The following is a 26613-nucleotide window of genomic DNA, read 5'->3' as shown; positions in this document are numbered from 1 at the left end:
ACCATCTTTCTTTCATTGTGTGACTGAATCAAAGAGACTCACTTGGGTTTAATCAGCGAGGAGCAGCGGCAAGATCCCCTTACCTCATTGTGTAATTGCCATGTCATGTAATCTTCAGATGTGCATTGCTGTTGGAAAATGGACCGGAAGTCGATTTTGACAAGTTGCCACTCAGATCGATGGCTGAAATGACCGAATATTCTGCACAAACAAGCCAGAAATGAAAGGTCAGAGACATGTGCTGTACGGGGCAGATGTATAGAAAAATATAACTCCGCTTTGTGTGAGTTTATTGCACTGACTTTAATCCATAATCCTTTGTAGACTGAGAAACTCCTCTACATCTTGGGCTTATGAAACCCTTTCAAAACCACATTAAATAGACTCAAGAATATTTATGTACACATCCAAGTCTCCATCGGGGTAATATATAATTACCCAGTGCAATAATTACCAAACTAGAAACACATAAGCTCTTTATGGTTCCTTCATATCTTACGTCATTATGAGGGTGTCCTCTCCAGGCTCCCCCAGCACCCCATCAACATAGAGCGGAGAGGAGGTGAAGCTATATTTGTCCCAGTTTCTGCCCTCATCAAAACTCAGCCTGAGGGAGAGAACAATGGTTGGATCACAGACAGACCAGCCACAAATAGAGTTGAATTCAGTAAGAAAACCCTCAGCAGAAAAGCAGTCTCACTCCTTGTTTTGAAGATTGAGTATAGTCTCGAAAAAGATGCGGTACGTCCTTGGAGAGCCTTACCAAATGTGTCTAATTGGCAGAGGTGTGTGTCGGATGGCCACCAGAGATCCTCCTTGATTCAGGAAAAACACGCTGTACTCTTCCTGAAAAACCTGCGCGCACACACACACACACCACCAGCTTCACTTTATCACACCACAGAAAAAATTCAAGTCTACACAAAGTATGCGCCGATGACAACATAAGGAACATGCATACTTACACCTACACACTAAAACAAGTAGCAACCACAACTGTTCTTTACACAAGAGTCTCAGTTGTGTGAATAAACAAAAGCGTCAAGCAAGTGTTGCTCTCTTTGTTGATTTTTTGTTGTCTTAAGCCGGTGGCAAAAAATCTGTACGCTGCTTTTGGTTCATTTTACAGATCAGAGATGCACATTTCTTCACAAGGCTGGGTGTCAAACCTCCATTCTTTATTTCATTGCAATTTTGGCTGCATCACCAATAACTGAAAAGCGAGAGGTGAAAGTTGGCACTGAAAGCTCAGTCAGATTCCTATTCTTTATTCAGATAATGCCTGACTAAAGTCATATATTTTTCATTTAGCTTCTGTATCATATTGAGGGAAAGTTTAGAGGAAAAGACAGAAGCTTTTAAGATGTTTGGCAAAGTAATGTATCCAAAAAGTATTGCAGTGCAGAAACGCAGGTGCTGTACAGGGAACAGTTATACAGTTACCATACTGTACCTCTCTCCAGGTGTTTCCAGCATCAGATGTGATGAAAATACTGACATTATTACTGGTCAGCTCAGGTCCAACTACACCTGAACACAGAAGGTAGAAGAGCACTATTTTCAGCTCGGTTGCTTTTTTAAAATTCCAATATTTACTCAGACAAGACAAGAGATATTTTTGATATTCTTCCCACTGAAGAAACACGAACAGATGTGCGGCAAACATTGATTTCATTCCAGCAAGAAAACTGTTGTCGGCTGAGAAAGACAGCGCTGGGAACAGAATTAAAAAACAGATTTAACTGGGAGTGCTGAGGGATACAATCGAGAACCATCATTAACAGTAAACAACAGTACGGCTTTGCAAATCAAATCATCTCCTCACCTGACGCTATTATGATTCCAGGAGCTGAATCTTTGCTGACAATATTTCCCGAGGTGTAAGGATTCTCTGACACATGAAGGTGTAGATGTAACGAACAATAAGGCTGCGAAACACAAACAGGAAGAGATTACTTTGCTGAAGTCAAAATATGAGGCTGAAAAGTGTGAAACAGACCTGGTTTACCCACAATACTAGGTGTCATAATGACTGAAATGGCTGTGTATATATCATTATTTCAAACTAAGTACAGTGAAACCATCTTATAGTGATCACAGTTACGGTTCATTTTGGGCACTCATGTTCATACGTGACAACATATGGAAAGAAAAAACAATTAAAACTCTGGTAATACTTATTTTTAGTTAACTCCCATGACACTCTGCCTGGAAATAAAGTCATTTTCTCTTAAAGCTTATGACAAACTGCCAAAAACACGGCAGCAAGATGCAGCAGTGAAAGTCAGTGCTGCTCAGTTTGCTCAAACAATAGGAAACAATCATGGCTGCTGACAGAGACAGAAAACAGCACCTGCTGTTGAAGCTGCTGGATTGATAATGCCCGGTCACGTAATGCCCCCATGTGATGCGCCCCATTACTTAATTTACATGTAATAAATACACATTTGATAGTCTTCTGCTTGAGCAATACAGAAAAAAACAAAATGTTATAATAATCATCAGCTACAGCAATCAATTTGAGGCAGACAGAAGCGATCACTGTAGGAGGGTTTCGCTGTAATCACTTTATTATTAAGTAAGGAAAAAAAGCGAAATGTTAAACTGTTGTGGCAGAGAGATTTGAGAGAGAAGCTTGAAAATGAAACACAACACAATATACAGCATTACAATTATATGATTATACACCATCAAGTCTCAATAGGATGAAACTGTAATTTATGCTGAAAGCTCAATATGGAAATATTCTTTTGACTTCTGATTTATATTTACTCAGAAACACATTTATCAAAATGTTTATTTTCAGTTTTTATGGTTACAAATCTTATGCAGTAGTTCTCAACGTTTTTTGTGTCAAGGACCATGAGGTCACGCACCCCTATTCAGTAAGAATTTGGTTGTTAGATATGATTAAGACCAGAATTCTGTTTGGCAGCAACATCTGAGGAGACACAGTAACTGTGGAGGGGGTGAGACCTCTGATCAGAGTAGTCACTTTTATGACTCTTACTCACTTCTATAGTGGCTTAAATAGTGACAATAACCTATTCCACATTTTCTGGAGGATACCTGCAACCCACTCAAAGACCCCTGGGTGTCCGCGAACCCCTGGCTGAGAACCACTGATGGTGTGAGTGCATGCACAACAGATTAAAAGGCAGTTTGGATGATAGGATATGTTCGTGGGACCTTTTCTGGACAAATAAAAATCAACCAAATGCCTTTTTAGATTTTACTTATGGCTGAGAATGTCTCTGGTTCACTGGGTCTACAATAGTTGTTTGTGCTCCTTACTTTTTATGTCTGTGTATTTTTATGTTTTTTCTGCCTTTCTACACCATGTTTTTTAGGCCTGTTTTCTCTTGTTACCATGCAACTGTGACAAGCTTTTTCCTTTCTACCAAAACGTCCCTTTATAATGAATAAAAACAACAAATTTAATTGGAAACATTATCAGTCTTGCACTGAATAAATGGTAACATAAAAGTCATCATGACTTTATTTATTAAATTATCTATTAAATAATATGTTTTTAAAACATACTGCAAGTAGTTAGTCCTGCACTTCAATGCAGCATATTACACTATGTAAGGAAGGGATGCCTAATAACAGTTGACCAAACGTTAATTGACCAAAAAGGTCATTAGTCAGCAGGATTTCATTAGTCACTTAGTCGCAGAAAAACAAGCTTGAAACACTATTAGGAGCTGCGCCTTGTCAAAATAAATTAAAACATATATGACTGAACCATGTGGGAATTTAATTTGAAAGGACAGACACAGGAAGTGGCCACACTGAGCAGTCAGACAGGAGTCACATTACAAACCAATCACAGCTGACAGATATCTTTCCCTTCTTCTGTAAATATTCAGTCTGATAAATACGGAAAAGTTGATCATGTTAGTGCAGGGCTACCCAGAGCTCTACATCTGTCCCACGGACGATAGGCCTACACACTTATTAACAGCGCCTGGAAGAAGATCAGCTCTGCACTCAGGGTTTCAGGTAAACAGGCTATATGATGCTTGTTAAGGTTGCTTAGCAACCTCAGACACAACCTACCACCATGCTCTTGAAAGCTCGCACAAAAAGGCACAAGAGTAGCACTTTCACAGCTGGTTAAAGACGCAGCATGTGTACAGCCTCTAATTTCCAGGGCTGGTACCTGCGGTTATTCCACAGGCTAGTTAATAACATGTCGAGCAGGAAATCCAAAGTGTGGGATCATTTTGAGAAGGTGAAGGACGAACCCAAGGTGATATGTAAACTCATCTTCATTGGTCGACTAAAAACATGACGTATCATCTGAAACATGTCAGTAGCTACATGCCCATTAGCCACTTAGCACAATCATTACTGCTTTGCCGACAGCGTCATTAACAGGCGGCTCGCTCAGTGTGTGACGTGCACTTGCAGATAAAATATAGGCCTATATTAATGAAGGTTCATTAGTACGGTTTTGTATTTCTCTGTAATGTAGCCCAGTGTTAACAATGTTACTGATACTATTCTTTCTCACACCTTCAACTCAAACCATGTGTTGCCCCACCCAAAATACAGTACAGGCCAAAAGTTTGGACACACCTTCTCATTCAATGCGTTTTCTTTATTTTCATGACTATTTACATTGTAGATTCTCACTGAAGGCATCAAAACTATGAATGAACACATGTGGAGTTATGTACTTAACAAAAAAAGGTGAAATAACTGAAAACATGTTTTATATTCTAGTTTCTTCAAAATAGCCACCCTTTGCTCTGATTACTGCTTTGCACACTCTTGGCATTCTCTCCATGAGCTTCAAGAGGTAGTCACCTGAAATGGTTTTCCAACAGTCTTGAAGAAGTTCCCAGAGGTGTTTAGCACTTGTTGGCCCCTTTGCCTTCACTCTGCGGTCCAGCTCACCCCAAACCATCTCGATTGGGTTCAGGTCCGGTGACTGTGGAGGCCAGGTCATCTGCCGCAGCACTCCATCACTCTCCTTCTTGGTCAAATAGCCCTTACACAACCTGGAGGTGTGTTTGGGGTCATTGTCCTGTTGAAAAATAAATGATCGTCCAACTAAACGCAAACCGGATGGGATGGCATGTTGCTGCAGGATGCTGTGGTAGCCATGCTGGTTCAGTGTGCCTTCAATTTTGAATAAATCCCCAACAGTGTCACCAGCAAAACACCCCCACACCATCACACCTCTTCCTCCATGCTTCACAGTGGGAACCAGGCATGTGGAATCCATCCGTTCACCTTTTCTGCGTCTCACAAAGACACGGCGGTTGGAACCAAAGATCTCAAATTTGGACTCATCAGACCAAAGCACAGATTTCCACTGGTCTAATGTCCATTCCTTGTGTTTCTTGGCCCAAACAAATCTCTTCTGCTTGTTGCCTCTCCTTAGCAGTGGTTTCCTAGCAGCTATTTGACCATGAAGGCCTGATTCGCGCAGTCTCCTCCTAACAGTTGTTCTAGAGATGGGTCTGCTGCTAGAACTCTGTGTGACATTCATCTGGTCTCTGATCTGAGCTGCTGTTAACTTGCCATTTCTGAGGCTGGTGACTCGGATGAACTTATCCTCAGAAGCAGAGGTGACTCTTGGTCTTCCTTTCCTGGGTCGGTCCTCATGTGTGCCAGTTTCGTTGTAGCGCTTGATGGTTTTTGCGACTCCACTTGGGGACACATTTAAAGTTTTTGCAATTTTCCGGACTGACTGACCTTCATTTCTTAAAGTAATGATGGCCACTGGTTTTTCTTTAGTTAGCTGATTGGTTCTTGCAATAATATGAATTTTAACAGTTGTCCAATAGGGCTGTCGGCTGTGTATTAACCTGACTTCTGCACAACACAACTGATGGTCCCAACCCCATTGATAAAGCAAGAAATTCCACTAATTAACCCTGATAAGGCACACCTGTGAAGTGGAAACCATTTCAGGTGACTACCTCTTGAAGCTCATGGAGAGAATGCCAAGAGTGTGCAAAGCAGTAATCAGAGCAAAGGGTGGCTATTTTGAAGAAACTAGAATATAAAACATGTTTTCAGTTATTTCACCTTTTTTTGTTAAGTACATAACTCCACATGTGTTCATTCATAGTTTTGATGCCTTCAGTGAGAATCTACAATGTAAATAGTCATGAAAATAAAGAAAACGCATTGAATGAGAAGGTGTGTCCAAACTTTTGGCCTGTACTGTAAATCATTTAATAATTGAATTAATATCATAAACATGCAGGTTACTAGTCGACTAATGGCCCTAAATGATGACTATTGGTCACTTAAAAAAATTCTTGGTCTGGGGGAGGCCTAATGTAGGGAATCATGTATAGCAAGCTTTTGCAAAATAAACCCTGACAGGGTGATGCTGGACTGAATCTCTCTTGCTGTATATTATCCTAATTATTACATGGCGATTTACTAAAGAAATCAATCTTCATGTTTTTGAATTTGCCATTAATTGAGGACATTTATGTTGAGTCTTACCTCTAGAGTTTTTGATATATCTTGGACAAAATGTGAGTGACAGTATGTTAAATCATTTAAAAGGTCTCTTCAGTTACTGACATTCTGAGCCGTGCCGATGTGAATCACATTTATTTCTCCTCTTTGACCACAGCATGGCGTGATCCTGTGTTGTATTTTTTAGAGCAAATAATGGAAATCCAAATAACCAAATCTATCTCTTGTCAGTGGCCCACTTACTTGTTCACAATAGACCTTGTTTCCCTGGAGATCGGTTGATGGAGCCTGAAGAAGACGCCAGTCTCTCCCCTTGTTGTATGTGATATAAGTTTTCACTTGGTTCTCAACAACTTTATTTGACAGGAACACCCCTTTAATCCCGGCAACCTGAGAACATGAGAGATGGAGAGCAGTAGGGGGGAAAATAACAAAAAAGGGAGGAAAAAAAATAACCGTAAATTATTCAGACTTAAGTAAAGCTGAAGGCCTAGTTCGGAGAGGAAGAGATGTCTGAAAGTGATAGTTTTTCTGACAGGGAGCACTATTTTGGACCATCTGTAGGACTCTGCTGAATCAAAACAACATATGGCACAGCCCTGAGATATTTCTTCTTTGTATTTATTGTGCACAGAGATTCTGACTCTCACGTGCAGCCATCACTTGAGTTCACATTTCTCTTCCAGTTAAAAAGCACAGATCTTTGTCAAAGACAGAATCACTGTTTCATATATTCTGCTGGTCGCTGCAGTTAAATATCTCTGGGTATAAAATGTGTGTGGAGGTCAGTGAGCAGTGAGAGTAACTAATGCTGATGGTTATCTTAGGTGTGTTTTTGTAACAATGTGATGCTTTCACTGCTGGCTGCAGATGAGGTTAATCTAAAGTGAGACATACATGTGCAGTCACTGCCCGACTTCATAGCACATCTGTCAACACAGATATAACATGTTCAGGACACAAGTTAAAGCTGCTATTTTGCCTGCAATGTGACTATGGGCTTTAAGTGACACTAGTGATGCCTAAACTTGTAGATGGTACGTTACCTAAAGACTGAACCTACTAGATAGTTTTTTTTTTTTGTGGGACAATGTCACATGAAAAAGATAATAAAAGCAGGCGGGACGTGCACAGAAGAGATGCAGCAGAATGAAACTCAATGTACCAACATCTGTTCCATTACGGTGAGGACATCCAAGACATCAAGCGCAGGGTACACTTAAGGAAGCACGGAAGAAAATTAAGATTAACTCTAAGCAAAGTTTTAGGCTGTCCGTGGGTACTTTAGTTGTCTTGTTATTGTTCAAGCTCCCAAACCAGGAATTTAAATTTGTATGGTGCTCTTAAGATAAAGCTTCTAGTTTCTTCTCATGGCAAAAGACATGAAGGTTAGGTGGGCTGGAGACTCTAAATTGCATGTGAATGTCAGTGGATTGATGAATAAAGCTAAGAGGGACTTTATCTGAGTGTACAACTGAGTATTATTTTAATTACTGGTAAATCTGTCCAATATTTTTCTGATCAATCGTCTGCACAATGTCAGACATAGTGAAAACGGCCATCAATTTACAGGAACACTAAGTGAGTTCCTCAAGTTTCTTCTCTTGTTTAGATCTGCATTAATTAGTCAATTAATCTGTCAGTTGATAGACAGAAAAATTAGTCAGAAACTACATTGTTAATCAATTAACGGACCAGATGCTCGACCGTTAGCAGTGTGCAACCAAGAGGAAGCTACAAAAATCTCGGACACAGCGCTGGAAAAAAAATGCAAATATACCTAAAGATTGGACATCTTGGGTTGGCTTCCACTCTCACTGGCGATACCGTAAACAAAAAGTAATCGACAATTTCTGCATAGCATACCTTTAAAGTAGAGAGAGACTACTTTTAACTTCCCCCCACGTATCGTTTCTAAGTGGTATTATTGTTGGCGTTGCTGTTGCAAAGACAACCAGATCACTTTCCATTTCCTGAGAGCCTTCCAACAGGACTCTTTTCCTTCTGCCTGGTAGAGTTTCCACAGTTGCTTCAGTATATTTACCATCTGCTATGTCCGCAACTGGGGATAGTAAATGCAGAGTATATACATTGACACTCTGCGTTAACTGGGGGTAGCTATCAATAGCCACTAGGGAAAACAAAAGCACTATCCACCTCCTGTTTTGATTGTGCAATGGTTGACACAAGCCTTCATTTCCTTGGGGACTGGCAGACAGAGTCCCATCGTGAAAACAAGGCTTATAGGGAACTAATCTGAACATAGATGGTGTCATTATTCTTTAGCCATTATGTTGTGTAATCCCCATTTACTTCATAATGATAAGGTAAAGCAAACTTTGTTTTGTTTGCTTTGTTTTGTTTTAGCTTCTTTTTAGCCCTGCCTTCTCTCTATTATTGTTTTATTGTATTGCATGATGCATTATTGTCTTTTATTCACCTTGTACTTTTTAATAATGTAAACTTGTGTTGAGGCATATAACCCATCTGCCTCGACTGGAAACACTTTGGCTCAACTCCTGTTGCTTTTAAATGTGCTGGATAAATAAAAGTGACTTGACTTGTCTATTTCCACTTTAACATTATTGGAAGTTGTATGGATAAAACACAGCTCTAGAATATTACAGTGGGCAGCTTCCACTATTTTACTTCATTGTGTAGATCTAATGATTAATCAGTTAATTATAAAAAAATGTCTGAAGAAGATAACTGGTTGCAGCCCTACTCTTGTCTGGCCAACAGTTTAAAACCTGAGATATTATAGTCTGATAATCAATTTGCTATAAAACAGATTTTTTTTTTTTTTTTCTGTCAGTCGATTAATGTAATTTCAATGCCAATTAAATGTTAAATATATTAAGAGTAATCCAAGTAAATGGTAAATGGCCTAGCACATTTCTAGTCTTCCAACCAGTGCTTTTTACACTGTGAGTCACATTCTCCCATACACACACATTCATACACTGGTGGTCGAGGCTGCTATACAAGTTGCCACCTGCTACTTAGTTTTTAACACACTCACACACCGATGGAGCAGCCATTTGGGGTTCGGTATCTTGCTCAAGGATACTTTGGCATGCAGACTGGAGGAGCCGGGGATTACACTGCCGATCTTCCTATTATTATTCAGATTATTAGTGGATGACCCGCTCTGAGCCATAGCCGCCTAGTTACTAGTGTTGTTGGCATTGGAACTGGAGTTGTTCTGATACCAGTATTGGAAATGCTCCAATACTGCCTATAATGCTGGATCTTGATCTGTGAGTATGTGAGTCTATGCACTGATCTGATTGCATGTATTTTATTTATGATCTTAAATAAAGTTCCTGGAAATTAACTCTTCTTCGCTGCTGCTCTGTAATAGTAGCATACATAGCAAGTTGCGCTGTGCAGCCACTGGCAACTACTGTTTTAGAGCTGCAAAAAATAATTGATTTCCAGTAAATAGTGTAACATTAGCCATTGATAAAATGTCAGCAATTTGGCAATATTTTACACTGGAAAGTCAGATCAGTAGAAGATTTAATAATATACAGCTGTTCATTTGTAATTTTTTTTTTCTGCAGTGGTGTCAGATCTGTATCACCTGATATGCAAGTTCAGTTATTGGAATCGGTATCAGGAAGGCAAAAATGGTAATGGAACTACTCTAATTGCAACCAACATTATGTGTAGGCGTGAGAATTGCACAAAAAGTTTGCAATGTTATATAAAAGAAAATAAATGTGCATGTCCAATTGCACTAATTATTAGCATGAGAACTGATTAGTTTGATAGTAAACACTTATGAATATGCCACATTGTCCTACACACTGCAGCAGTTACAAACACAGGCCTGTGAGTTGAGTTGGTTCAGCATGCCTGAATAACATGAACACATGTGGATGACAGCACTGCCCCAGCAGCACCGTCACTGCCTACCTCATAGAGGTCTATCATGATGTTGCCCTCTGGTCCTCCACTGCTCACAACGTTCTCCAGCATCAGGGTGAAGAACAGCCCTCTGGACTCAGACATGTACAGGTTATAGGAGTCATTCTGGTGCCAGTCCTGAATCGCTGCCACCACCTGGTTGTCGTCTGAGCTGATTATCTGCAAGTCCTAAATATGTGAAATTCATGAGTGCTGTAGGTGCCAACGAGGGTCCAAGAATAGACCCAAAGGAGTTCTCTCAACAGAAAAGTGTGTCTGCATATTAGTGTGCATAGTGGCCACAGAGCTCGAGCAGCAAGCTAGCGATTCGTCACTTCTTGACATCATTCAGTCAGGATCAGCAGCGATTAGACCTCAGGCGTTTCATGCCATGCACTAAAAATGAAGACAGGCTCCATTTCATTTTACTGAATCCCTTCTACAGAGTGAGGCGAGGTAGGGGATGTGTGTCCTTCGCAAGGAAATTTTGACAGTATACATGGATGGATGGATGGCTGGACTGATCGAAACAACACTGCGGGCTCTAAATCTCTCCTGTTGTTGTGACACGGTCTCTAAAACCACTAAGCCTCCCTGCTGTGCTTTCAGCAAATGGGATTCAGTGCAGAACACTGTTTTTGTGCAAATGCAAATGGACTTTTCTGCTTCAGAAAGTTCCTTTGGAGTTATGTGGGGAAACTGTCCTACACATTCATTTTTTAAGCAAATATCTGTTGATACAGACGAGAGGGCAACTGATTAAAAACTGTGCATGGGTCTTAAATAAACACGAGATCTGAGGATGTAATTATGCATAACTGAATCAATTTTCAGGAGGATAATAATGCGGGGAAAACAATTTAAAGGATTTGTCAGCAAACATTATGACTAACTGGGAACCACCGTACTTAAAATCAACCCTCACTAAGTCATCGTGATACCACAAAACAGCCTGAAGGAATAAATAGAGTGTTTCACAGTAAAAATTAATGCTGCACAGTTCCTCTGCATGTGCTCAACATCACAAAATGCCGCACCCTTACCAGCAGTCTTACCTTTGGCAGAGTGTACTTGGGAAGCTTCATTGGGTAGAAAGCATTTCTTTTATAGGACACATAATGGACAGACTGGCCACCTACTGGCACCTGCAGAAGCAATATAGAGCAATTTGCAGTTCACTCACATTTCAGGTAAATATTCATAAACTTGACTGTGTACACTGATTGCTAGCAGCATGTATCAAACACTTTAAGCCACCATCAAAACTCTGGGTTTGCTACTAATTAGGATGTTGTGCATTATGGCAGAGTGGAGTTGTAGTATAATACACAACACAGTGATTTCAATTCCATGCCATCCTTTCCCAGGATAATGGCCCCTTTTAGTTAATGAAAAACATGGCTGTACATTAAGATGCGATTGAATGCATTGGTTTTACAGCTTTTAATTGTCCTTTAATGAAGCCAGACCTTGCAATAAAAACCCACCTGGATGAAAACGTATTCATCCTGAACCACCAGGGAATTAGGGATGATAAATCCAGGGAAAGGCTTGCCCTTGTTTCCATCAGAGCAATTCTGAAGTTTACAAGTTATGTACTGTGACCCTGTGGGTAAGCAAGAAATGAGTGCTAAAAATATAACAAAGAGAAAAACAAACAACCTTCTACAGTCCACGATCAAGGTTTAGCTTATGCTGATGGTATTAAGTGAGCCATAGAGGCAAACTTTTGGAGGCCAAGCCTTATTCTCACTAATAGATAAAGTAGAGAGAGAGCTGTCCCAGTGTGTTAGCATCAGCCAAATGAGGCGGTCTCCCCAGAGACAGGGCATTAACACACGAGGCCTTATGGAAGTTCCCCCCTCTCTGCACTGTGGCCAATAAAAAGAGCCAAGTCACAGCCCGGCCCTTGAAAAATGAATTAGTTTAATCGTATGAAGAGTGTCCGTGCAGCCAACTCAGATGGGGAGGTAAGTTTTAGTACAGCAAGAAAAAACTCTCACTCTCTCGTTTTCTGAAATTAAGGGTTACGAATTTACACCCCAGGAATTGTAACAAATGCTGCTAATTTGACGTGAAATCTAATTAAAACCTTGACTAATCTACTTTTCTGTGTTGCCAAGGTAACATAATTTCATTACTCACGTCCATCAGAGATGCTGATCTCCAGGTGAATCATTCCTTGCTCTTTGTCTAGACCCAGTCTGGACCTGTGACATGACAAATACGCAACAAACATCAGATTTGTGCCTAAAGGAAAGTCACCCGTTAACAATGACACTGTGTGCATGAATACTGACATTGTGTGCATTAATAATTACATCATATTGTCACATTTAGGTCAGCTGTTCCCAAATGTCTTGTTTGTAACCCCTCATCACAGCTGATGACCTGTTCAAAACATGAGCTGTACTTGTATATAAATTCTTTCACCAAAGACAGATGTTTCCATTTAAGGACTGTTTTCCTTCTAAAGTAATTTGATTAGAATCTGAATTGTTGTATCTTACTTTTTTGAAGATCTCTTATAATCCTTAACACCCCAAGATGGTTGCACCAGCTCTTTGCAGGCAGACTTATACATCTAAATTAAAAAGGGGTGCACTGGAAAAACAAGTTTCTACGCAGTTTTACATCAAAGAGATTAGCTGCTGCCTGTTTGAATGTTATCAGTCCATGAAACTGCTGTTATGTCTTGTCATGGGGAGCATCATGTGGCCCTCTTCCTCCTATGTTTACATTTACATTTACTGTTGAGCGGTAGGGTTGCAATGGTATGAGATTTTCATGGTATGATAACCATCTCAGAAAATATCGCAGTTTCACGGTATTACAGAATTTCCATTATTACCAGAGTTATCCTTAAAGGAATGACAATGGAAGGACTATTGTTGGTTGAACAAACGTATTATGACTATAATTGAAACTTGAAACCATTTTGTTAATGGGAGTATGTGTAAAAAGTGTCCCCTTTGAAAATAACTAAAATATAGGGGAGATTATCCATTTAGTTGCAATTTCTGTTCAATATCATAGATAAGAAAATGCACACTGCATGATACTTATCCGTGAAACCAGTATATTGCTGCAACCCTATTGGGCGGCACCTCTATTCGCAGTAGTAATTATGTCAGGAGCAAAAGAGAAAGTCAGATGGTGCGGTATAAAGAGTGACAAAGCCCACATGGGGTGAGAGGTGGAAGGGAATGAATGGGTCAAACAAACACTGGACTTTCACTAAAGAGACCGTTGTTCATGTCCCGTGTAAAACCAAAAGTCAACACTGACCCATTTTGAATTACCATAGTGAGCTTACATAACGTACCTAACGTAAGTGAACTAACATACGTTATTTAATGCAACAAACACACCAATTTTAACCCAAACCTTGGTCTTCTCCTTACCTTATCAGTTTTGGTGCCTAAACCTACTACAACTTTAACCAAGTGTCAAAAACGTACAAGGATGTGTTGCTTATGCAGCTTCTGGTCAACTGGTCGGTGCAGTTTGCCCTGTCTGAAGCATAATGGTCATGATAACAACTGATAACATTAATTTTATGGGCTGTTAACAATCCAAACGGGTGTTAGGCTAAATTACAATGCTCAGGCTGAAGGAGTTGACAGTTTCACATTTTACTGGAGTTGTTTGATGTATGATTCCATGTGATAAATAAAAGATTTACTGATTGACAGTTGTTGCTGGACAGAGAGGTGGAGGGGTATAACTAACTTAAGAGGTAGATTCAATTTTAAACAACATTGTTTTCGCACCACTCTGAAAAGTATGTGTATATCAGTTTGTGGGGTGATTTTGTGGAACACACTGGGTGACAAAATGAGACAAAGTAAAGACACCAGACAGTTTAAAAGGAGATACAAAGACAGTATTTTCACATGGTACAGAAATGATTAGAGGGAATGTAAAGCACGCTATTTGTTTTACACATGGGTAATATTGGTTATCAGGTATTAAGAAGTGCAGTGGTGTAAATGTGTGGTTGATGGTGAGGACAGTGTATTTACATAACAGTTTGATTAGCGATAGATTAGTATAGTTTGCGATTGGGGGTAGGACTAGTCAAGCACGTTGCTTCTTCCTACTCCTTTTCGGCCATGAAATGTTCATTTATGTTTCTCACTGTAAGTCTGTTCATGATTTATTATTTGTCTGTTTTGTTTTGTTTTCTACAATATATTCTATTTCTTTAAAATGTTTACAATAAATAAATCAGTAAGACAATCAATAAACTTTAACTGTTGCATAAGTATTCAACCAGGAGTTGGCATGTTCAGACAATCAGAAAACATACAGTAATGCCACAAGGCCACAGCTGTCGCTGGTGCAGAGGCATGAAGAATCCGTTCTTCTTTCTTACCCCTTTTATCATCTTGTGATCTCGCAGATTTATCTAGAGACACTAGGTTTTGACACTTTGGCTGGGAACTACTGATTCAGATTACGCAGTATGCAGTGCCTGTACATACAGTAAACTTGATTACAAAGCATTTGTCTAGCAATTTTAACTTCATTATTTATTTTGAACATCAGGCAGCTTAATAAGGCATCGAGGCAAAAAGCTTTATCAACTACTTTGTTGCTGTCCCAAGGCATATTTGATAAACTGATGCTGTGTAAATAATTATAACAAAAACAAAGAGAATTGAGAAAACTGTTCACACAATCAATGCATTTTCCTCACAGTAATAGTTTCCGCAATATTTGCGGTTTGCATTAGATTTTCATTTTGAATTTATAAGGGGGCAGGGGAAATAAGAGATGTAGCCGTGATCTTTATTGTTCTCTCAGGAGCAATAATACAACAACCTTATCTATAAACACTGCCCTGATGGACGTTTGACCTACACAGCACTTTATGGGGAAGGTGCACTTTGCCATTTCATTCACTTCCAGTAGAGATTCTTCATGACATGCAGAGCGACAGGAGTGACCACTTGTTGTATTAATAGCAGCTGTTGTGACAGAAGATGGGTTTCTTCTCATTCTCCATACCGTGTCTGAACTATAATATAAAAAGCCCCCGTCTTGCTTCCCTCAGCACTCTGTAATTGCCTCACAGCTCCATCTCTTTTAATGGACTTTCTGTCAAATACTTCATCCAATTCTATCAGTGAACAGCAGCGCTTGCTCTTAAATAAACCCCTGCAATGTTACACAGTGTTCTCCAATAACTAACACATACCAGCGTGTCTGCCTGGCCAAGGGTGGCTGTTAACATGTTTTTGTAAATCATGTTTGTCAGATTTTTTTCCAGATAAGATGAGTGGTGCAGGATGTGATGAAAGAACTACTTTCATACTTGATCTCTGATAGTTAGAGGGGTGTTTTTTTCTGGCATGTTTTGGTGGACTTATTTCCTCGACGATAAAAGGAAGTGCGTGCGAACATCAAAAATTATGCTTTTGATTGAGCCGTCTTCAATGCTTCAACTTCAGGATGATGATAAAAGAAATCTCAAGCGCCACTGTCAATAGCTAGCACATAAAGTCAAGCTGTAAATAATGATTTGAAACATATGCTGCATATGAAGTTAAACTGTAATTGTACTTGAGAATATTCTCTAGCAGCGGCTCAATAGAAAGGTTCTTTGCTTGGACAACCCTGGGTTACTGAGGTGAAATCTTTATTTGGTATGATTAATTTATTCTCTATTTCTTAAAGACAGGCTGCAGTGTAATATTTATGAAGCTTGGTGCAAATTGTTCCTGATGTATGAGGAAAGATGGTCTGCTGATGTTGGTATGAACCTAAATTACGTGCATATTGTCTCGTGGAAAACAACCACAGCCTTATAAAGCAGAATATAACTAAAAGTCAAAGATCTCTGTGTGCACAGTTGAGCTCGGTCGCATTACAATTAGCTACAGAAGCATATTTAATTGTTTCCCTGAAGAGAAAAGGCTTCATTTGTTATGTGATTTAGATGAGACTGAAGATAACTGATCATGTTTCGCTGCTCATTATATGATGATTTAGGGGCTGCACTCTTTATTAATGAGTCCTTCATATCTTATTAGTTTTTCTGAATGGCTCATTATGATAAAAACAACTCTTTTTGGCATCTCGTAAGTCTACTTTTAGGGGAAATTTGTATTTGTATGACACAGTAAATAACAACTAACAAAGTAGGGAGTCATGAACTCGTGAGGTGGTTATAGACTCTTCAATCATCGTATGAAATGAGTGTCATACATCCACCGCCCCTTTGAGGATTAAAAACATCAGTCTAATGATCACTCCGTCATCACCTTTTCCCTAAAGTGATTTTTATTCACTGTAATACCATTGTTAATGTGTCGGGTCATTGTGTCTCCCAGACGACTGCAAAAGCTGCAAAAACATCTACTGTAGGTCACCTCAACCTTGTTGATTAATCTGCTTCTTTAGTTCTATGTGTGAAAAGGATTCTTTCGCCAACAACTATAAAAACCATTATAAATTAAACATTTATCCCAAGCCATAATCCCTGTGCCGGCATCCAACTGCTAATAACGCTAAAGCACTCGGAGAGACACCCAGAAGCTCTCTGCCACATCATCAGTGCTGATTCTATGCAATATACATCAGATATCATACTAAATAAATTACAAACGGATAATATTTGGATTTGATTCCATTTGTAACACAGCATTTTCCCAACAATATTTCATGAGCAGATGGCATTCAGCAGATGAAATATTAATCAGTGTATGTAAACTAGATGCTTGGTGTATTATGTAGAAATAAAGAAACAAAAGAAAAAAATCTTAAAATGCACAATGAGATTTCATTTACTCAACTTTTACTGTAAATAGTGGTGGAAAGTAACTGAGTACATTTACTCAAGTAGTGTACTTAAGTCCAGTTTTAAAGTCTTTTTCATTTTCTTGGGTGCTTTCATTTTGTGCTACTTTATACGTCTACTTCACAACAGTCATCTGACAAGCGTAGTTTCTTTTTAATTAATATTTCACATTATAAATAAGTCATACGCTTATAAAATTCAATACAAAACAGCACTTATAGGCTTAAGATGTCTGAGAGTGATGAAAAATGCAGTTACATATTAATATTAACAATCCGATAATGTTATATGTCATGGTTTATCAGTCAAAGAGGACAAGTCAGTGGTGTAAGGTAGTTACCACGGGCCCCAGGGCACACTAGTTATAAAGCGCCCACCCACACCACTGGCAACTGCTAATAAAAAAGCCAAAGGGATCTAATTTAGGGAGCTTTGCTACTTTTCCCCCCTGTCTGTTTCTCTCTTGTCCTTTCTTACTGACGCTTTTATGTTTAATAGGCATGCCTGCTCGATGGACTTGTAGATGTGCTCAGCTTGTCGGTCTTGACAGATTTTGCTCTGAAACTAGCTTTTGTATGGTATCATCTTGTCACACGATCAAATAGAGACTTGACATTAGGCACTGCATACTTGTATATGACAAAAATATCAAAGAAAATAAGAAATTATCCATTTAATTGAATAGTTTCTTATAAATAGTTCCGTCATGGTTATTTTAGTGCATGTAGAATAAGCATAGAATTTTGATATAGTTTGATACTGACCATTTTACAAAAAAGAAAACAGAGAAAAGAGAAAAACTAAATCATGACAGAGATGGATTTGCTTTTTTAAGGGCATATAGCCTACAGCAAATGGCACCATTTTTGATTTAACGTGAGTTCTTCTTTAAACACAGGTGTAGTTCAACCCATGGGCCCCAGTGCAGCCGCACTGCCTGCAATGTCTTCGTTTCTAATGCTTTAATTCTTTAAGAACATTTTACAGATAATAGTTCTGTACTTTTACTTAAAGGTTCAGTGTGTAGGATTTATGGGCATCAACTGGCAGAGATGATGAACTGCATAATAATAAAGGTATACTATGCAGGATTGTCGGCTGCTGTTTGCAAATGCACTCACCAGCAACAGTGAAATTAAAAGCCAACCCCAGATATACTCTTGTTTGGCATCTCGCCTCACTATGTTAGTGTTGTTTTCAGCACTGTGTTTTTTTGGATGCCTGCTGCTTACAGTCTGGCACCTTGTCACTACCTTTTATAAAGACCCAACCTCACCTGAGCACTGTGGGGATAAACGCCCATAAACGTCCCAAACACAGAAAAACAGAAGAAAATAAGACAATACAGTCAGAGGGCAGAGTCTCTGCAGAACAATACACCAGCACACTCCTCTTCATCACTCAGAGGGTCAAGAGTGATTGAGAGGGATTACTATGAGTCTATGCGTTCTTTTTAGAGAAATCCTTCAAAGTTTATTTTAAATAACTATATATTCAGTAGTTAACAATCCCATTTTAAATACTGTAAAACTTCAATTAGAAGCTCAGGCTATTATTTGCTGAAATCACTGATGTCAATAGGCTTATATTTGGGACAGGCCTTTAATTCATTTAACACAAAAACTGTTGCTCAGCAAAGGTAGGAAATAGGATCCAATTGTTTATTTGAACCAGTCTGAATATTGCTTGTATAAAAATTATACAAAAATAATCAGAACTTGGATTCATTTTTATGAAAATCACTTTAGATTCTTTTGATCGTTGGACCCTTATAGACTAAAGAAATATTAATAACTTACCAGGTAATGGAGGAATGGTCACATATTTTGACCTAATAACAGCTTCAGAGGTAGGGAATCACTACTTATTTTTTTCATCATGGTGGTAAATCTGAATGACTTACAGTCTTCTCTGGTGCTCATGGTTTCAGTAATATGAAATGAACCGAGCTAACAATGTGTAGCATCTCCATATTGATAAAAGTTTAAACATTTATATTTGTATGTGTGATCTTAACAGCTAACTAATGTTAGTTCAAGTGGGTAGTCAACAATGCGGTTTTATACGTCCAAAGAACTTCTATAAAAATGAACTGTGTGGCAACCAGACCAGGCTTCTAATCGAGACAGGCCTTTATTTGTAAAAATGTGTAGCTACATCGGGCTAGTAATAGGGACTGGGTGTTTAATTGGGAGCAGGCTTTTAACTGAAGTTTTACAGTAAGAATTGCTAACTTGCTGTTGCCTTAGAATGAGCTGTTTGTATCTACATACATAGTGGGGGGTCCTCTTCCACAGAGTCTGTCATGTTGTTCTACTGTAGCCCAGAACGGACAAACCAAACACTGGTTCTAGATAGGACCAGTTAGTTACACCCAGTCTGCAACTCCAACTTTAGATGCCACTAAATCTTACACACTAGACCTGTTTCACCCTTACTCTGTTGCATTGGTGCTTTTACCTTAGTCAAGCATCTGAGTCCTTTTTCCGCCGCAGACTGTCATACGAAATGTGACCAATTATCGTCTCATGACATTCCTTTAAAGCATACATGACACTCTAAACGTGTTTATAGGTATAAATCTGACTCAGTAACATGAACGTTTGTGTTTACATCACTGTAAATGAGATTCAGACGGATCAGAAACATGAAATATTAACACAGTATGTTTACTCCCACGTCTGAATCCACAATCTGCCAAGACTTGTTGGCATGTTCAGCAAAAACACACATATAAAGAGATTTTATAGAGAATGTACAGCGAAGGCATTTCCCCGCTGTACTACTGGTGTGTGCAGAATCCTGAAAATGCATACATTTCAGTTAATTTATGTATAATTGTTCTGTGCTTGTCTATTATTCATAGTGTTTTTGGAGCATATCAAACATTGCAGCGTTTCTCCCCCAGAAAGACAAACCCTCTGCAAATGACTGATTGTTGAACTCACCAGTAGAATCTGTTGGGGACAACATTGTCGTGCACAAGCTGCCATCTCCTCCCAAATTCAACAGAGACATAGAGCTGAAAAATGACAGGAATGCATTAACCAAATGAGTTACAGTATAAAGAATAATGATCCAAGTCAGAATATCCAAGAGAATTATTCACTGATTTATGTCTAACTGTATTATCAAGCAGCTGTCAGGATTTGTAGATTCTGTGGTGTCAATGTGTTGATGTTGTTTTGAATATTGCACTACTGAGTGCATGCTCTGTGAGAATGCATCAGTGATGAGAAAATCCATCAGTCCCTAGAAAAATACAGTGATACTCTGAAGCCAGAAAAAAAATAAAAATGGAAAATAATGATGATTATTCGTTCTGATGCCTTGGAAGAGAGGAAAGGGAGGACAGACAAATTGGCTTCTATATTAAAATCAAAGTGTCTCCTTCTTACAGTAACTCAGCAGGATTTCGGCCTAATTGGTGTTATAAAATCACTCATTTAACTGTCATTGTACTCTTTTTATTCCATAAAGCCATTAGACGTCTTTTTACTGCAAAGCTGGACTTGTGTCCAAGAATTCAGAAGGCCTGTCATCTTGCCATAATGATCGAGCTGCAAGCGTCTTAAGCTGGGAGCTTTACAAGGATAAGCAACATCATTTTGACTTATCTAAGAGCTTTAAACTTTTAAAAGACATGACAGACAATCGATAAATGTAAAAATGAATCCGAGCTTAGATTAATTTCAGCAGTTACGGGGGAAAAAAACTGATTAAATTTAGCTTTACAAAGATGTACAGAATGACCTGGAGGCAAACTTCTCCCGAGCATCTGTATTTTGACCCGTCGATGGTTCTCAACTAAGCTTTCATCTTCCTCCCTGCACCATTTATCTCACTTCTTAGACCTTGACTGTTTTTCTCTCGGAAAATCAAGTCTTCCAATAGCGGGCTGGGAAGGCCGAGTTTGATGTCTGTTGTGTTGAGTAAAGCAGACAGCAGGGTTCTCACACTGAGTAATGAAAGGTGTGTGTTTATGCTTGCAATTGTGTGTTTGCGTGTGAGCTTGTGGATTGTTTGGGCGCGTCTCCCTTGTTAACTCTCCCCTGTGCTGTCTGGGGCACATCCATTCAGAGTTAGAGTCAGCAGGCAGACCTTATGACTTGTTTAGGAGAGCAGGTGATCAGCTGCCTCTATTTTGGCAACTGCAGCCTTGGCTTAAGTGGCACATGTCTACGAAGAAACTATCTGCTGTTATCAAAATAAATGCTTTCGACCGTGACAACCACCTATGTTTTACATCGTTTTATAGAGATATTAATTTTGTTGTTGCCCAACAGGCTTGTGATATATAGTCGGACAGGGCACTGTGGCAGAGCACTCACGCCCGGCTAACATGTGCATGAAAAGCAGCAAGTGAACCCTACACAACAGCCCTTATTCAGCATCCAGAGATTTTTTTGTGCTGTCACATTTTCAGTTTTTATTCTAGCTATTTCATGCCGCCTGACAGCTACACGTTACCTTTTGGTCGTGGCTGTAAGCCAAAATCCAGTCCTCCTGCTCGGGGTGAAAAAGCAGGCTGAGGATATCAAAAGCTAAGCTGTGTTTCTGATAGGTCGCCCCCTCGTCAAGGCTAATGAGCAGGCTGCTCTCCACCTCCGGGTCGGTAAGTAACATGATCTGAGACGAGACAAGAAAGGAGAAGGGGGAATCAGCGGCCCACCTTGACAGCATCCATTCCACAGGGCTTATGTGTACTTGTACGATGCGCTGCTTGGAAGAGACGCATGGTGCAGACTCCTGCAAGGCTGCTATGTAGTGAAAATGCTAAAAAAAAACCCTCTGCTACACAGCAATAATAATTGACCGATTTATTCAATACAGGCAGCATTTTTTTTTCCATGAGATGCATGTGTGAACTTACCTTCCTTTTGTTGTTAGGACTCACGTACAAGTAGCTCAGTATGGTTTTCAGCCCGACTTTCTCATTAAGTTTCTCATATGTGGTCCCATAATCGGTTGACCTAAAATTCAATTATAAGGATAAAGTAAATAGGTTGTGGTGGAGAGGAAAGCAGAATGGAGCAACACCTACTAGTTAAGATGCTGATGGTATCATTAAGCATCTCAGGCAAGCAGAAAATTGCAACAGCAGAAGTCATGAAGCAATTTGCTAGATGAATGGAGATTTTTTTAATTATCAAAATAAACAAGAATATCCTGTGTGGCATACATGGAGAGGGGATGAGGTGTTATTATCATTATCATTATTGATGCTTTGGGGTAAAAACACAATCATGAAGTTTGTGATTTTCATGTTTTATTAACTCAAATGGAGGATCGCAGGATAAATTTTGCCTGTTGGCAAAAAAAAGGCTTGAGAATGTGCTTCAACAGAGATACACTGAAAATTAATACAGTCTTTAGATGACTTGTCACCATAATAGATGCTCGTCTTAGTTGCCTGGTGACACTTCAGACACAAGCAGCCTTGAAATGTTTTCATTGCATAACATAAAAACATTGCCGATTCCTGGATTTTATATTTTTAAAGGATCTTTTTTTTTCAGTCTGTTACAGGGCATTTAGGAAACATCATTATTAAATATTAAACCCTTGTGTATTGATGACTTTGGCTTTACTTCCTTGTTTTGTGGAGTCCCACAAACCCCAAATCTGTATGTGCAAAAATAATACATATCTTTTTCTTTTGCTGACCTTATTTAAACCCATGGGGATAGTAGAAACAAGTTATAAACACATCATTAACATGATGTCATCTTTTGATTAATATGGCAAACTTGTTAGCAAACAGCTGCTCATTTACACATCTAACACATAAGAAGCGACATTATTGCTCACTTGAAGTCCTGTGATGAATGTAAGTCCAATATCCACTTTCTTAAGTGGCTGAATGCTCAACTATGTTCACCAGTCTCTGACTGTGTCTGTTTGCTGTGGGTTTTGAGAGCCTTTCACTAAAAAACAGCTGCCTGTTGTGGCCAAAAACGACACTATAGCCCCGTTTCCACCAAACACTTTCGGTATGGTACCTTTGGAACCAAAAGAAAACCTTCAGACGTGGTACCCAGACCTTAGTGTTTCCACTGCAAACAGCACTCTTTCATGTGCAGGGCTGTTGTCACTCACTGCTCTGTCCAGCACTCACTGTATTATCTGTCCGAATCTTGTTTATCATCCTCCGAGTGAGGATTAGGATACATGCAGTTCACATAATCCAGTCGAAATTCATATATATTTTTAAACACTTGAAGATCCACTCCTTACTAAAAGTGTATGTCATCCAAGAGAAACAATGAAAACTAAAGTAAAGGTCAAAGTTGCCATATGGAATATTTAAGGTTTGCTGATGGATTCACGTCATCAACTCATACAATGAGTAAAATTACAAGTAAACATTCCATCTTAAAAGTATAAGTAAAAAATATCCTTAGTTACAGTTTACTAATATATGTAAAACTCTGAACAATGGTTACATGAGCCTCAAAACCAGCCACAACTCAGCCCTGAGCAGAGGGACCGTCCTCTATTGACCAATCAGCAGACTGCAGTGCTCGCAGCTCCACCTTTTAGTACCAGATCTGTGTGCTAGGTACCCCAACAGAGGGGGGACCAAAAATGGGGACGGAATGGAACGGTTCCATTGGTACCATCCACAACTTTTCACAGTGGAAACAGAAAAAATGCATACCGAACTAAACTGCACCGTACTGTACTGTACTGTTCGGTGGAAATGAAGCATATGACACGCTCACACCGTCATTTGTATAATTATTCAAAAACGATTTTATAGGCGGTTTAATGGCGACAAGATAAGAGAATTACTAAATCTTTTATTATTTACCTGTTTTATGGGCCATGCATTAACAAATACATTCCTTTTATTGGTCAAAAAGTCAGTCAGAGACATGTTTAACATGTAATCTACACTTCCAGGGTTTTCAACATTTTTCAGGCCAAGTTGAAAGACAGGCAGAGCAGAGACCCTCTACTACATACAGTATATTGGGTTGCACTTGAGGTAATTCTCTGACTATTTTGCGGGTCTTCTCTTATTGGCGCATCCCTGTAGCCTCTAAGTCAGCAGCAGTTGTGGCATGATTAGGTGTGTTGGCCTCACCTTCTGCTCTTTCGCCAGTAGCATGAGGTGTGGTGTGAGTCTCTTAATCGAAAAGTTACAAAACAATCCATTGTGGCTAACCAAATGTCCGTACACTTGAAACAACAATACAGCTAAATACAGCTAATTGGCTTGTTTTAACAATGTGTTACTGTCAGTGAAGTAGTTACAGACAGCTGCTGCACGGTGAAAAAAAAAAAAGGTGCTGTAAGTGATTTAGGGTTAGTTCGATAGTTCACATGATTGCACAAGGTTTCAAGGGTAAAAGTAAGCCTATTGTTAATGTTGTAATGACAACAGAGTGGTTTAATCTACTTCTGATACATAAACTAGCAATAAACTCCGATAACAGAAATTCAATATACTGATGTGACTTGACAAAAAGTGCTACATCAAACACAAATCTGCAAATAAAAGCTCTGTATTTATCCGTGTTTTGTAGCTGGTGTCTCTGAGACCTCAAACAGAGGTAATGTGCCATTTCCTGTAGCGGGCTTCAGTTTGAAAAGACGTGTAACACCAGACAGAAGATCTTACCTCCATAAAGAACTCTCTGTTACTCTGCCAGAGTTGAAGTCATAGTACTTCGTCAACATGAGAATCACCTGCGAAACAGATCAAACAGATTACTACCTTCGAAGGAGCGGTATCAACTTTTTTGTGAACATCAGCAATAAAGTGTCACATAGTGAAATAAAGGAGAAGAGCTGTCCAGGCACATGTCTTTTAAGCTCCCTGACAGACACAGCTTTATTAAAAACCAAACAAAGCTGCGATGGCATGTCAACCCGTAAACGCTGTGCGTATTCTCTGAGGAACATCTGACCACATATGCATGCTATAATGGTTTTAAGACCCAGTAGGCTACGAGCAACTGGTAAACTATGACTAAATGAATAAATAATACAATTTATTCCAGGCTCAGAGAGACAGACCTCGTAAATATCACTGGCATCTTTTCTGAAGAGGATCATAAAGTGTTGTATATGGTTCACAATAGACAGGCCTTTACTTAATATATAAAGTAGATTTACAGATGTCTTATAAATGACCCCAGATATTAATAAATGTCTCACTGTGGACTATTTTGCCTCGGTTTCATTTGAAGAGAAACTAACTGGCGAAATCAAAGCTTGCGTGTTTGCATATGAATGTAATTACTGATGCATGAAGTTGTGTTTACATACATTTAACTTGTAATTTCCCTATTTCTCAGTGAGGCATTAATACGAGGGACAAAACTGCAATAATTATAATAACTTCCTAACAAAAGAATCGTCTTTTTCCTCAGTGGCGTTTTGCAAAATCTCAACAGTCCTTTACACAAAAACAGTTGTTCTCACTGTGCCCTTCACCCTTTACACAAATTAATCGTTCACGCAGTGCCCTGCCTGCACTGTGCAATCGTAAAATCAGCAAATCATATCGCTCCCTGGGGAAGCCTCTCTGGGCATCTTTTCATAGCTATCCTCTAATTATCGCGTGTTATGAGTGTTTGGGGTAACATTCCCTGTAACAAGTAAGAACTCCATCATGCAAACAATAAATTTTGAACTTTTTAAAACCTTGCCGGCGCAGTTTGTGGAAATTCCAAATAGCAGTCATTTATTAGGCTTTCGCTCATATCAAACGAGTCAATCATCCTCATCTGTGCTAATTAAAAGCCTTTTGAAACTCACTGTGACAGACACACACGTGCACACAAGACACTTCAGGGTCCCTTATGTGCAGTCGACTCCAGGATTTGGCTGCAAAATCAATTTAAAAACAATACTATCCCTATCTTTTAAAGCTAAATTAGTCACTACCAACTGTCGATATACTTTACTGGTGCAACACCACAAAACACAATAACAGTAACTCTGATTTATGCAAACAAAACACTCTTTTTCAAGCACTCCATCCTAAATATAGGCTACTCATTATCTGATTCTCTTAATTTATAGCTAATTATTGTACCAATAAACAGAATCACCAATGAGATCTAATAAGTAATCCTCTCTTTTTTGCTAGTGCTTACAGAAAGTCCTGGTATTATGTTAGATTTTCAGTTTCCCAGAGCCTAAAAGACACCTTTAAATGTCTTGTTTTGTTGGAATAAAATCCCCAAACCCAAAAATATTCTATTTACAGTGATAAAAACACACCTTACAGATAAGAAGTTATAATAAACAGATAAGGTTCTCTATTTTCTAACAATTATGCTCATTTGTTTTCTAACATAAACATATGTGTCTTTACCTGCAGGATATCTCAGTTGTTAATGTTAAATCATGTACCACAACCTCATAAGGAAGCTCCTGCCGTTAATGCAATGAATTTAAACCTCACAGTTTTGCTTTATTTCCTAATTATT

General features: G+C 39.1%; 1 protein-coding gene across 1 annotated transcript in view; it reads right to left on the bottom strand.

Moving 5' to 3' along the window:
• Positions 1-26613, bottom strand: part of LOC117248704 (VPS10 domain-containing receptor SorCS1-like) — a 70826-nt gene that overhangs the window by 25274 nt on the left and 18939 nt on the right. The window contains exons 2-15 of the mRNA XM_033613924.2: positions 24795-24862; positions 22041-22140; positions 21638-21796; positions 20116-20189; positions 12508-12572; positions 11850-11968; positions 11418-11507; positions 10372-10551; positions 6694-6840; positions 1826-1928; positions 1454-1530; positions 764-855; positions 500-607; positions 84-201 (exon numbers count right to left, since the gene is read on the bottom strand). Coding sequence (XP_033469815.2) covers positions 84-201; positions 500-607; positions 764-855; positions 1454-1530; positions 1826-1928; positions 6694-6840; positions 10372-10551; positions 11418-11507; positions 11850-11968; positions 12508-12572; positions 20116-20189; positions 21638-21796; positions 22041-22140; positions 24795-24862 — 1500 coding nt within the window. The remainder of the gene's footprint in view (positions 1-83; positions 202-499; positions 608-763; positions 856-1453; positions 1531-1825; positions 1929-6693; positions 6841-10371; positions 10552-11417; positions 11508-11849; positions 11969-12507; positions 12573-20115; positions 20190-21637; positions 21797-22040; positions 22141-24794; positions 24863-26613) is intronic.

Source organism: Epinephelus lanceolatus, chromosome 17 (genome assembly GCF_041903045.1).
Source record: "Epinephelus lanceolatus isolate andai-2023 chromosome 17, ASM4190304v1, whole genome shotgun sequence".
NCBI classification, from domain to species: Eukaryota; Metazoa; Chordata; class Actinopteri; order Perciformes; family Serranidae; genus Epinephelus; species Epinephelus lanceolatus.
Note: the sequence above shows the minus strand (reverse complement) of the source record. Positions and strands in the feature narration are given on the sequence as shown.